The 14432-nt window shown below is 36.1% G+C and overlaps 1 protein-coding gene across 12 annotated transcripts in view; it reads left to right on the top strand.

Annotated features, from left to right (window-relative positions):
• RYR2 (ryanodine receptor 2) overlaps positions 1-14432 on the top strand; it is a 361102-nt gene that overhangs the window by 135511 nt on the left and 211159 nt on the right. For all 12 annotated transcript variants that reach the window (XM_046939481.1, XM_046939480.1, XM_025149037.3 and 9 more), the window contains 3 exons: positions 3202-3276; positions 4005-4083; positions 5308-5420. In XM_046939481.1, coding sequence (XP_046795437.1) covers positions 3202-3276; positions 4005-4083; positions 5308-5420 — 267 coding nt within the window. The remainder of the gene's footprint in view (positions 1-3201; positions 3277-4004; positions 4084-5307; positions 5421-14432) is intronic.

Below are 14432 nucleotides of genomic sequence, written 5' to 3'. Positions count from 1 at the left end.
TAGAAATAACTCTGAATACTATGAATTAAAAGCATAAAGCAATCAAACTCATGGTAGATAATGTGAAACATTTACTTGTAGTAGTTTATGCAGGATAATTTTAGGAGTTGTTTAAAAGACATGAAAGTCAGCCGCGGTTGCAGGTGAAGGTCATTTTAACGAATGTCTGAAATACTTGAAAGCTTTTTATGTAAAGAGTCCACAAAGAAAACTTGTAAAACAAAATATTGTTTTAAATAACGTTTATTCGCTTCTAGTAAGTCTTATTTTCAATGTATTCTGAAATTTCAAATTTTGAATGCTACTAGAAATTTGCTAAAACTTTGATGCACTTTCTACGGCTGTAGAATAATCCCAAGTTGAAAGGGACCAAAAAGGATAATTGATTCTAAAATTTAAACCATTTGGTTTGTTTTGGAATGTTGTATCTTTGCCATAGAAGTCTAATCATTAAATTTTATTTTGGTTTTCAATTTAGTTTCATTTCAGTTTAATTAAATTTCACTTTATTTTATAAGTTTACAGCTCACAAAGTTATAGAAAATTCAGTTCTCTATAACATTATAGGTAGGAATGGATTCTTTTGAAAATCAAAGTCACTTTCAGTTGACAATTATGGCCCAATAACTACTTACTACACACTTTCTGGCATAATGATAAGTGCCAAATATTAAGTAGATACAAAATCAGCTTTTAAAATAGGAAATTGTCTAACAGGTATGTATGTAACCTGGCAGTCTTCGAAGTAGAAGACAGTTTCATAGTCCCAGCTTGCTCTTCCATTCTGCCCTGTATTCTTCTGTGTTTCAATTTTTCATTCTCCCTCCATCTATCTGGCTTGATTGTAATTAAAAATAACTCAGAAATGTTTAAGTGGAATATATTGCAACTCTTTGTTTTCTGGCTAAGAAATGGGAACAACAAACTCCCTTGTATTTTTTTAATAGGTAAAATGATTTTTTTAGATAACTTTTTCCAAGAGGACTAAAATAATATTCTTTAAAAAGAAAAGCAGCCCCCCATTAACTGGCATTTTCTGAGCCAGTCTTTCTTCTGTTTGTGTAGGAAGGGAATGTTTAGCAAAAACAGTTGTTAATGGATAAATCAGTATGCCCCAAATAAGGGCAAGTTAACACAGCTGTGATTTTTCTACATTCCTCTCAGATTTTGTACAAAAGGCAGCAAAATCTATATGTATTATGTCAAATGTATGGCTAGAAGCATAGAACAATTTAGACAGAAATGTTACTGAAATATCAGGCTTTTGTCCATAGTTTTTTGGTTTGGTTGGATGTCTATGCTTGCTGTTGGCAAAGCATCTGGGATAAATCTGAAGTGTTGGTAAGACAGTAACTTCAGAGTGGTTTTTCTTCACTTCCTCATGTGATATGTAGCAGACATTCAGCTTTCTTCTTTGGCACTACGATCCTGACATTATCAAATGTCTCTGTCCTTCCTTGTAGAAAAAGCAGCAGTAGTAATAGTAGTTCAAAGCTAAATCTTCATGTCTTACTGTCAAGACTGTGTCCATGACAAAGACTCTGACTTATAGTCCTTCTTAATAAAAATCATGTCAGTCACTCTTCCAGAGAGATTGCTGGAAGTGTCTCCCTGCATTTTAACTGGCATTGCAGTTTGTTCAAAGTATACTTTGTGTCCATCAGGATACTCTCTTCCCATTAAAGATAAAAGCCATAAATTCTTGACAGCTGCTTTCTTCTTCTTTTTAGCTTTTTCGCATCATATATATATAAACCAAATAACTCAAAGATCAACAAATATTATATTAATGGATAAAAGTTCAGGAAAGATGATCAGTAAATGAGGAAAAAAAATCATGGGTTGTCAGCAGAGTCATTCAGTGAGATCGATCTTTAGCAGTGAAATGAAGATGCCATAGAGATTGCATAGTATGTCTCTTTCCAATTTATTCTGTAATGAATCTGATGCTTCATTCAAACACAAGGTCAGCCTGCTCTGGTAAAGGAAAGGGTATGAATGCTTCTTGAAAGAAGCTAAATTAGGTGTCATATATGAAAGAATATTCCTTGCAAGTAGATTTAGAAATAGGTATCTATGGATGTTGAAGAACATAATGTGCATAATATTGTGTGTGGTGATCAGATAAATGTGGTTTAAGTTCTTAACAGTATGTTGTCAGCCAGTCTTTACTCCTGATTGTTGTCAGTTGGCTGCATCTCATGTTAAGGAATTTGTTGATCTTCAACAAAAGCTGGAAGGTTGCTTGTGCTTTAATGAGATTACTTGTTCTTTTTAGTGTTTATACTGATTGTAGATAAACAGAAACCATGATGAATGTATTGTGGGGAAAAAAAGCAAAAAAAAAAAAAAAAAAAAAAAAAAAAAAAAAAAAAAAACAAAGCCCAAAACAGTTTCTTGAGATATTTTCTGAAATAAATCAGGGTAATAGAAGTTAAATTATTTCAGAAAATACTGTGCTTCTCAAGTGGAACCTTTCTTTGGAAATAATTTCTGAATTTTCTGAACTCTTCAAATTCTCTTGAGTTGTTTTGGATGTCTTTGAGCAGTTGTCTGTCCTAGTAGATAATGAATTCTGTCTAATAGTATTGCTGAAGACCAAGCAATCTTGAAAATGCTGTCTTTAAATGTAATTGATAAATAATTAATATTTTCTACTAAAGCCAGTGACAATGCAGAAGCTCCCTTGGAAAATCTCTTACTGTATAAAAATGCAAAAATAATGAAAGATTTAAAGCTGTATAACAGTGTAGAGGGTAGTACAAAGTACCGCAGTTCTCTGGGGGCCTTCTGCTTTCAGCCCAAGGAAGAAGGATTCAAATTTTATTCAATATATTTTATACCTGAGTTGTGACTGGGCACAAAATACAGCATTTTTCATTATTGGTGAGTTGAGGAACTCTAATTGGAAGTCAAGAGCTTTTAGATATGCTTCTACCTAGAATCTGTCCCAAGGACTTTATATATTCTAACTAAAACTCACTATTTTCAGAGGCAATTAAAACTAAGGTGAACACATTCAAAAAGCTGCATTCTTGAACTTATACCTGAGCAGGATTTTGTCAAGAAATATACTTCTCTATGACAGGGCAAATAAGAATTGTCTAGAGATTGATTTTTTTTTTTAATTGTTTCGTTTTTGTTTATTTTGCAAAAGACCTGATGTTTTTCCAACATACCAGTATATTATTTCTTTTTCAGTCTGCACAAGGTGGTGGTCATCGAACACTTCTCTATGGACATGCAATCCTGCTGCGCCATTCCTACAGTGGCATGGTATGTAACAGGATTTAATAGCAGTAATTATTTATTTAATGTATGAAAACAATGTTTGACTGTACCTCGACTGTTGCCATTTATTGATATTGGGAGAACTATTCGTGTCAAAGACGCTTTTTACCCTTGGTTCATGGAAATTTTAGAAAAAGGATAGATGCCTAGAAGTATGAACTGAAGTAATATCTCTGTAAGTGCAGAAATGAAGTCTGGCTCCATACTATTGAGTTCTCTGCTCATCAGTCTATGCTGAATTGATAATTTCCCATTGCTTTTCCCTTGGATATTACATATTACATAAGCTGTGACTGAATCAGCAGCTCGCTGGCAACCTATTGGAAGTAGAGTGGGAAAAGAAATTCCTTCATGAGCATATTTTGCCTTACTTTTCAGTTCCCTGAAGAATTATACAGGTTGAGAACTGCTTAACTATGGATGAGTTGTCTTGGAGCTGAACTTTGACATAACCAGCTCTTATTCCCACTCTTGCTATTCCTATCTCAGTGGAAAGATAACCTGGGTAAAATCTGAGTGCTTATTTTAGAACATATACCTTGATCAAGTCTCCTTGAGAGTCGTACAGATCAGCAAGCATCTATTTATGTTCTTGACAGTAGCTAGTTGGGATAATTTAAGAATTGCTGTTGTGTTACAAGATTTTTATATTCCAGTGTGTTATCAGACACAAGTACAGGCACAACAAATGATATGTGCTTTTTTTTTGTTAGTATCTATGCTGCCTCTCAACATCTCGATCTTCAATGGATAAGCTGGCATTTGATGTAGGATTGCAAGAGGACACCACAGGTAAACACTAGTTTAAAAATACTGTGTAATGAGGAATACTTTCAATCTCAAAATCAGAATAGAGACCTATAAAAACATATACACAACATAAAAATTAAGACTATTTTAAGAACTAAAAAAGAAGTTAATATTCTTGTCTTTTACACGTTCAATATCTTTACATTTTCTAGTAGATTTTGTAACTTATTTTCTATGAAATAGAAGCATGTCTATTGATATTTAAGTATGAATTTATAACAGAGAATATAGGTAAAGAAAAATTTTCAAGTTGCTGTGAATGTAGGAGCCTTCTGCTGAGACTTTTTGAACTTGAACTATTTTTAGTGAAGATTCTATTAATACTTACTAACTTCCAGTGATAAGGATTTATTTGTATTTTTGAGAGCAGTAGTGCTTCTTATGCTGCCATCATTTTGGTGGAGATGCTTAATTAGAAATCAAGAGATTTGCTCACTTTTGAAACTTTTTTGCTTACATTGCTCTAAGCTTCTTCCCTTTTCCAGAGGTGTGGATTTGCAAAATCCCTCTGCCCAGTAGTCACGGAACTGGGTTGAACCAGCCTGTAAACCATCGACAGTTACTAACATTAAAAAAATTAAGTGATTCCTAAGTGAAACAGCTCATTCTAAGAAGTGCACTTTGCTTGTAATAAGTGAATCTGAAGACAAGGTTTGTCATAAGAACAAAATTTCTGACTTTAAAATATTCTCAGGAATTACAAACTGTCAGTAAAAATGGAAGAGCATAATTGAATTTGGGTTTTTATTTTAAACATTACTTTTGGTGCTTTTTCTGTGCATGTTATTGTCCTTACTGATGTTTTTTTTTTTTTTTTTTTTTCTTTCACATTGTTGTCGTAATTCTCAGTGAAATATTTTTTGGAATATTTTTCCCAGAACATAGGATACCAGGAAAGTGACAGGGAAATCCTTTAACAAGGATAGCCTGGACTGGGTTGCAAAGGAAGCACAGAGAGCCTCCTCCTTGCCCAACTCCACGGTCTCTGTTCCAGAGGTCTTGCTGTCTGCATGGTTGTATTTTTTTAATCCTTGAATTTCTGACACATTGATGGTGCAGGAATGATGCTAGTTATTGAAAACACATGAGCACTTGTTTTATCCAGCTGAAAACTGGGTCAAAACTTTTGGACTAAGGTAGTTGTAAATGTAATGACAGTACCCTTGAACTTTCTTCCCAATTTCTTTCTCTCTTGTTACTCAACAGGTGAGGCATGCTGGTGGACTATCCATCCTGCTTCTAAGCAGCGATCAGAAGGAGAAAAAGTGCGTGTTGGAGATGACCTTATTTTAGTCAGTGTCTCTTCTGAAAGATACTTGGTAAGTTGTGTGAGAGTACCTGAATGGTGCCTTCTCTATAGAAGAGCAGTTAATAAAGGTATTACACTAAAATTTTATTTACATTTTAATCCCCACACAAGTACAGATGTTTTTAAATTGGTATTTGATAACATGTTGCAAAGAAATGCATGGAATATCTGCAGTGAGATGCTGATCTGTAAATTATTTGATATGTATTCATTTAAATAATGGATTGAAGTTGAAAATTTTTCTAATGAAGAAAAGAATAAAACTTAAAGAAGAATCTTCCTGAGTTACATAACTGAGATATCAGTAGCCCCTACTAAAGTTCTGAAGTTCACAGCACTGCCATATGAATTAAAACTCCATAGTAATTTTTTTTAATGTTTGGAATGGTTTTGAAAAGGTCTGTATGCTCTTAGGATTATGAATAGTGTAGCATATAATGTTACTGACATGCTGTAATTAAAATACTTAAACTGTTGTTACTTGAATGCTTAATTAAATATAATGAAAATATTTGAAAACTTTGAGTTAGCTGCCTTTTATCAGTGTAACCATTTATCAGCAAGTAACTTGCTTCCTCATCAAAGCATCTCTTTTCTTTGGCACTTTAAGACTTTTTTTTTTGTATTCATAGGATTGTAAGCACCTGAGCTAATTTATCTTAAAACAAAACAAAAAACCCCAAAACAAAAAACAAACAAAACAAACAAACCCCAACAACAACTACAAAAAAGATCTAAAAGTAAGAATGTCAGTCTGCTGGAAGTTTCTGTAAAAATCAGCCCCAGTGATTTGCTAAATGCAGTTACAAATGAAAAAGGAACTTTTAAGAGGGCTCATTTTTAGCATTGTCAAGAGGACTGTTACTGTTTACTCTATCTGTAACATTAATGTTTATTCTATAGCCTTTATTTCATTTTTATGTTATAAAATAGTATTTCTTAAATAGTTTCTATGATATTTAGAAAAAGAAGTGAAGAATTTAATGAGACTTAAAATAACGTGATTTTTCTCTTTTTGATAAAATTAAACATGCTCTCCCTTCTTTTGAGAAGACATAGAAAAGTGGGATAAAATTGTATTATAATTTCAACTCCTAAGTAAAAGCACAGTAACTTATGTAGTGAGTTATTTTTGTAAGTGAAAATTGTGACAACTTTAATCTTTATATTTTAAAAATATTTTAAATTATTTTTAGTATAATTGTAATTAGATTCAATGGAAAAGCAACTTACTCTGGACAAAATTAATAAGAAAGTTAATTTCTGAAAAAGTTTCATTGAAAGATATTGAATTTTTTGGAAATATCTTGAATTACTGAATTGACTTTCTAGAGTTAAATTTTGCTTCAAATTATTTCTCTGTGTGGAGATACGCCTGAACTTGTACTCTCTACCCTCTAATTGGTAAATCATCTCAGCCTGATCATCTTTTCAGTTGGAGTGTGTGTTATAGCTGTTAATTCTCGAGGCTGTCACATGTTCGTTTACACATAGAGACCTGATGCTCATGATGTTTACTGCAGAGACTGATTTCCTTCAATATGGTAAATCTTAACAACTCCCATGGTGTTAGTATATATGCTGCATATTCCATGCAAAATATCAACATACTCAAATTATATTTTTACTGTAGAGAGTAACTACACAAATCTATGGTCTTCATTTTTAATCTCTGTATTGTAGTCTTTAAAAGATTTATAGCTAAATTTTAATGTATTATTATTAAAGCAATTTCAATTATTCAGTTTTGATTTAATAATAAAAAGGAGGGACTGAGCAAAATTAAATTTACTTTTATGCTCACTCCCACATTTTTATAAATATGTTTCCAGACTAAATCAAGAGCTGATGAACTATAAAGCTTCATAATCACCAGAATATTTATATTTTTACTACCTACTTAGTAATTATATTAGCAGTAGACGATTCAAAAAAGATGGTGAAGACTGAAGTACCCAATTCCCAGTGAGTAAGTACTTTTCATTAAAGATGTCTCTTTATCTTAAGCTATTAGACTTAATCAATTGGGCTGCAGATCTCAAGTCTTGAAATTGTGAACTCAAAAATATTGACTGAATGACATATCGTGGTTTTCTCCAGAGCACACACTATCCTTGTAGTCTGTTTTTATTTTATTTTATTTTCCACAGCTACATTAGATTGCTCCAGTGCGATTTCGTAAAAATTTTCTTCATCAGTGTAACTTTACTGGAACACCTGAAAATGAGTAACAGTATTTTGGGCACATACTTCAGAAAAATGTAACCCCTTCCAATAAAGTCACATACAATCTTTCCCAGAATTGTAAAGATAACTCACTGTGTATGGAACAAAAAAATAGTCTTTAACAAACTAATCACAGTGTTTTCATTTGAAATGTGGTGGAGTTGAATAGCTTCTATTTTCTATAACACTTAAAGGAATGTAGCAGCAAATACCTTTCACAATAGCTAGCATTGTGGACAGATGAAGTTTATGAATGCAACTTGACATTGAGACCGAGTAGTTTTGATTGAATCCAAATAAGGAATTTCTTTTTCTGATGGTGAGGAGTTCTCAGATCTCTTGACAGAGTGAAGTTTGGCAGGTTTCTGAGGATTAGGTTTATATACATGGTGTACTTACAGTTAAAAGCTGAGGAAAAGGTAAGTTTTATATCAAGCCTTCTATGTTGTAGTGTTGCAAGGAATACGGTTGTAATATCACCATTTTATATTACAGTTATTCCTCTTTGTTTCCGAGCAGTTAGCTACCTCTAAAAACAAGCAAGTAAGCAATCTTGGGGCAAAGATTTGCATGTCATAATAACAGATGAATGGAGTTCATTTGTAGGCCATGACAACTGTCTTTTTCAAAATGTAGCTAGGATGTAGTTTAATTTGTGTAATGCGGAGCGAGCAGGAGGAACACATCAGTCCAATTAGTATAGAGCAAAGAGATGTTTTGCTATCAATAGTGCTACCATTGAAATGTAAGCCAAAATTCTTCTATTTCATTTCTTGAGGTAGTGCAGGCCCAGGAACTGATATAATATTTCCAGCAGGTTTCCCTTTCTTGGATATATTAGCATGTAATACTGCACTGAGTTTTGCACGTACCTATTGTTAATTACGCATCGTGATAGCATTCAAAATTGCCAATTTTGAATGGTTTAGAAATGAAGTTAATTTTATTTTCAGTCAAATTCGTGAAATCTCTGGAAAACAATAGTTCTGGCCTTTTAAACGTTCAAGAAAAGTTCCTTAGACATGAAATCCAAATACAAATGCATGATAAAAATGAAAACTGGTAGCAATAAGGTCAGTGATATTCAGGCTGAGAAGTCAGGAAAGCAGGGAAGAGAATTATCTTTGAATTCACAGTGCAGAGGTTTCAACAGGAGCCAAAAATTCCTACACTGGAATATGTATGTAGTTGGTGTCCTCGCTCTAATGCTGATCTGCAGCTATGCTATGCAAATGTGCATGTCGTGGTTTTGTAACTTTGCTATTGGTATTCCACATCATAACATCATGGACAAAAGAGAAGAACTATGCATCCCAGAGGACCTCACGGTCAGAGAAGGAAGATGCATCACGGAAGATCATCATCTGGTTGCACACGGTCTTTTTCACTTTCGCTTGCTGCCAGGGAGAAGAGTGGATGTGCTTCCAAGCCATGTGCCTTCATCAAGTAGGGCTTTCGGTTTCGGAAACTCTCTCTCTCTCTCTCTCTCTCTCTCTCTCTCTCTCTCTCTCTCTCTCTCTCTCTCTCTCTATCGCTCTTTTGCTCTCTCTCATTTCATTTGATTTATTCTCCTTACTTCCAATTAGATTGTATTATATCATGTCATTTTGCATTCCAACATCGTAGTTAGTAAAAAAAAGTTCTCCTTCTTAGATCATTGCCACTGCTCCGTTTTTTTGGGGGGGAAGTCAGGGGGGGCCCGCGAGCCTACTGCCCCCCTGTCACGGGCACAGATCTATCTAGATAACTCTGTGACAGTGCATTATATGAAAAGGCTTTGATGTTTATCTTTCTTTAGCTTAAATGATTTTTTTTAAACCTTGTAAACTAATGTCTTAGTTTTTTTGAAGTGAAACCTTTTTCTCAAGTATCTTTCTTTGGTCAAGTGATGACATTGATGACATTGTTCCCATTCAAAAATAATATATTCTAAATTGAAACATATTACTCAAAAGGTGAACTTGATACCGGTCATCTGTTGTGAACAACTGGGCAGCTTCCTGCATGCTGGAAAGGCACTGCCTCCTCATTTATTTGTAGTGACAGATAGTTTATTTCAGCTCTTATTTAAACTCTTTTATCTATTATCAGAGATTTTGGACAGCTCCATCTCACAAACATATATCTGAACAATTTATTGATGCTACAGGACTAATTAACACAGCAACCTGTGATTCCTCCCCACTTGCCCAAGTAATTTCATTTTTTCCCCCGATGAGTATGAAACACAGTAGCTGGACTTTGTTTTGTTATTTGTGAAAACACAATTCCATTCAATTTATCGTTATAAATAGGACAAAAAGGATTTTTTAAGTCATTTGAATCTGCATAAACAAACCTGAAATGAGGGGAATACAGGCAACGTGAAGCTGCTCTGTTATGCTGATTGCAGTGCAGCTCCCACGGAGTCTTTATACCATTTGAAATGTTATTGTGGAGGCTGGTAGATCTTCCCCGTTATTAAGGCTGTCAAGCTGTTCTGCCTTATAAAACACTACTGCCAAATGCTTATAATCAAGTGCTCAAAATGTCAAAATTCACTGAGTAAAAACAGTAGCATCTATTTCTTCTTCTTTCTTTTCTTTTCTTCTTTTTTTTTTTACAAATTAATCTGAGGGTTTTTTTTTTTTTTTTTTTTTTCATCCAGAAGAGGTCAGAAGACACTAAGTCTAGAGACTGGGATAAAAATATAATTCGCCTCATTAAGAAAATTCATCAAATTTTCTTGAAAACTTTGAGCATCTCATGCTTTATAAGCAAGATATGAAATTAGAACGGGTCATCTTGATATAGTGCATGTGTTTTTTGATGACTAGGAAGAAGAAGAAAAAAAAAAAGAAAACCACCTCCCCGCTGCATCTAAACATAAGAAACAAACATTCTGAAATATTGCAGTTTTTTCTTTTAGTAGGTAAAGGTCTAGTGATTTTTTTCCTGTTCTGCACCAGCTAGACCTCTTGCAGCTCCGGTGTGATGAACTGTTCAAACTCCCTCCACTGTGAATAATCAAATGCACCCCTAGCCTGGTAAAACCAGCTGTTCCTTGTGTCAGTTGGCAAGGTGTGGATGAGGTCAGACACTGTATTGACATCAGAGAACTCCGTGCATCATGTGCTGTCAGAGATCTGCTGCCAGTTGAGAAGTGAGAAAAACGTAACTATGAAAAAGTAGCTCCCTCAGCCTTTCTTCATAGGAGAAATGTTCCAGCTGTCTCATCATTCTTGTGGCCTGCTCTGGACCTGCTCCAAAAGCTTCATGTTTTTCTTGTGCTGGTGCCCCACGCCTAGATCCACTACCCAGATGAAGCCTCACAAGGGCGGAATAGAAGGGGACAATCTCCTCCCTTGCATGAGAAGCTGAAGGAAGGCAAGCAGCGAGGGATTATTAACATGTCAAGTGGGACAAAATTTGCTGAAGAAAGAGGAGTGGGCACCTGCTAGTGAAAACTTTATTAGAAATTTGGGGCAGAAAAATTGCACCATTCTGGCAGGGAGAATTGTAAGAAAAACCAGTAAAGTGGGACTCAGAATGAAGAGTGGCATGAGAGATGTGCAAAGAAGGAGTGGTGTGGCTGAGAAATCCCCAGCTGCTGAAGAGAGATGCAGATTAAAATGTCTGGGACTGAGAGATGAGAGAAAAATTGAAAAGGAGGAATTGTGGTGAGTTTCTGATGCATGGGAAGGAAGAGGCTGAGCAAGAAAAATGCCAGTAGGCCAGGCTGAGGCTTTGTAGGTCTGAAGGTAACTTTGATGCAGAAGAAAATATTAGGATAGCAGGCTAGGCTGTAACTTGGTTGAGAAGCTGGTTTGGCTAGGTGAGATATAGGGGATTGGGATGAAGAGGAAAAGAAAGTGGGAGAGGCCTGGAACAGTTAGACTAGATAGCTGTCTTCAGCAACTGTCTAGGAAACCCACTGTATTAAAGAACATCTGTCATCCATGGTAGTGCTGACAGCCTACTAATCCTGGTGATTTTCTCTTAGTTTAGGTGATATGTGCCTAAAAAGTTGTTTGAAAAGTTTCTTCTCTACATCTCATTCATGTGGGTGTTAGTGTAATGCCACCTACTATAACTGTGGTGGTATCTTTTTACTTAAAAAAAAAAAAAACAGAAAATGATATACAAAGTACACCATAAAAATAATTTTCTTACACTTTCAAAAAATTGTAGGTGTTAGAAAATGTAAAAATACCCAGAACTAATATGTGTTATGTAATCACTCAAATGTACAGTCACAGTAGCTTTGTATGGAACACTATCTCAGTGCTGATAATCGAAGTTTAAAGGCTGTGTCAGTCCTTAGTAGCAGAGAGGCTATAGAACAAAAGTCTTTGAAGATGAAATATCAAGCTGAGAATTGAAGTTGGAAATGAGCATTGTGATGCTTAGCTGATTGTTTTCCTGGAGAGTTAGATTATCTATCAGGCTTTGCTGTGGAATTTGCTGAGCAGATCGTCTTTTATAGCAGTCTTGTTTTCAAATGGACACTGAGTCTTTTTTCTCTTACCAGCTGGGTACCTGAGTCATAGCTCTGAGGTCTCATTCTTCTGCCTGAGATTGAGGTCCCAGAGTTTCTCAGTCATGATGTCTGCCACAGATGAGAATGAAAACTGTGCCTTAAGCATTAGAGCTGCATAGAACACAATTTATGGTGGGAATGAACTGTTTTTGCAATCTCAAATTGGGGTATTCTAGGTTAACGAAAATTTCTTAGTGTAAGCTATGTGCATCCGCTCCTCATTGGAAAGTGGTGCTATCATGCTTCTCCTTTGAGGTTTTGAGAAAATGATTTCATTAGTATTTGTTTTGTTTTTGAAATGCTGTAATTTATTGTTGCAAGAGAAATGCCTGTGAGGAAATTAATAATTCTCTTCTAAAGACTTTAAAAAATTGACTGTGTTGAATAAAGCATGAGGCTGCAGACTGAAGACTGAGGAGGAAACAAAACGCTAAACAGCTATTCCTGAAATTAGCCCCTTTATCCTGTATTCCTCATTAATTCTATGAGACAGCACTTCCTTGAAAAAAATCACATGGGATCATGTCGTTGGCGAATGTAATATGTTGCACATACCAGGACACCTTCAATTTCTATAGACTAATTTGATATTTCCTAAATCTAATGCTTGCTTCTGCAAAATTAATAATATTTAGTTAATGAAAGCACTTGTTTCTAATCATAATACATTATAATAATTTGGAAGGGTAGTAGCTGATGTACCTTAGTGGTCAGTGACTCAATGTCTGGATGGAGATCTATCACAAGTAGTGTCTCTCAGAGATCAGTACTGGGAACAATGCACTTCAACATTTCATCAGTGACATCACTGGTGGGATCAAGCGCATCCTCAGCAAGTTTGTGGATGACAACAAAATGTATGGCGTGTTCAATATATCTGGAGGATAGGTTACCATCCAGAGACACCTAGACAAGCTTGAACAGTGGTCCTGGGTGAAGGCCTGCATGAAGTTCCCCTGGATTGTGACAGTCCCAACTATCAATACAAGCTGGACGATGGAGCACAGCCCTAATGAAATGGTCACAGAATCATGGGGGTACTGGTGGATGGCAAGTTGGACATGAGCCAACAGTGTGCCCTTGCAACCCAGAAAACCAGCTGTATCCTGGACTGCATCAAAAGAAGGATGGTCATCTGGCTGAGGGAGGTGATGCTGCCCCTCTACTCTCTACTTGTGAGACCTCACCTGGAGTACTGCATATGGATGTGAAGTCTGTCCTCAGTACAGGAGAGATGTGGACCTGTTGGATAGTGTCCAGATGAGGGGCACAAAAATGATCCAAGAGGTGGAACACCTCCCCTTTGAGCACAGGCTGAGAGAGCTGAGGCTATTCAGCCTGCAGAAGAGAAGGATCCAGGGAGACCTGATAGTGGCCTTTCAGTTTTTAAAGGGGGATATAAGAAAGAAGGAGAGAGACTCTTCAGCAGGGTCTGTTGTGATAGGACAGTGGGAAATTATTTCAAATTTAAAGATTGAAGATTTAGACTGGATATAAGGAAAGAGATTTTTACGATACGGGTAGTGAAGCACTAGAACAGGTTGCCCAAAGAGGTGATTTGGAGACATTCAAGGTCAGACTGGATGGGGCTCTGAGCAACCTGATCTAGCTGTAAGTGTCCCTGTTCTTTGCAGGGGAGTTGGAGTAGATGATCTTTAAAGGTCCCTTCCAATTCAAATGGTAAAGATAGGCTGAAGGAGCTGGGCTTGTTCAGCCTGGAAAAGAGAAGGCTGTGGGGAGACTTCTTACGTGAGTAGATACTGATAGGACAAGGAGGAATGGTTTGAAACTAAAGCAGAGGAGACTTAGATGAGATGTCAGGAGGAAGTATTTTGCTGAGAGAGTGGTGGGGTGCTGGAACAGGTTGCCCAGAGAGGTTGTGGATGCACCATCCCTGGAGGTGTTTAAGGCCCGGTTGGATGGGGCCTTGTACAATTTGATCTAGTACTTGATAATTATGGCAGGGGAGTTTGAACTTGGTGATCCTTGGGATCCTTTCAAACCCATGCCATTCTATCATTATGCTAGTCTATGATTTTAGTGGTTACAGCTCATAAGGTGAGCTAATATAAAGAAGGGAAATGCAGACTGCCTCTATCTGTTCTCTCTGGGTGCTTTCCTGCCATGCATCTGGAATTGCCTGCTTCCAGTTATGTGATAGTGGATTAGGGAATGTGTGATGGCTGATTTGTAATGGAAGTTGCTGTGCATCTGTGGGCTTCAGCTACTACTCTTCCACTGCTGACATTACCATTATGCTGTGTGGGAAAGCTGGGA

This window comes from Gallus gallus, chromosome 3 (assembly GCF_016699485.2).
Source record: "Gallus gallus isolate bGalGal1 chromosome 3, bGalGal1.mat.broiler.GRCg7b, whole genome shotgun sequence".
Taxonomy (NCBI): Eukaryota; Metazoa; Chordata; class Aves; order Galliformes; family Phasianidae; genus Gallus; species Gallus gallus.
The sequence above is the reverse complement of the archived record's forward strand: the minus strand, read 5'-3'. Positions and strand labels throughout refer to the sequence as shown.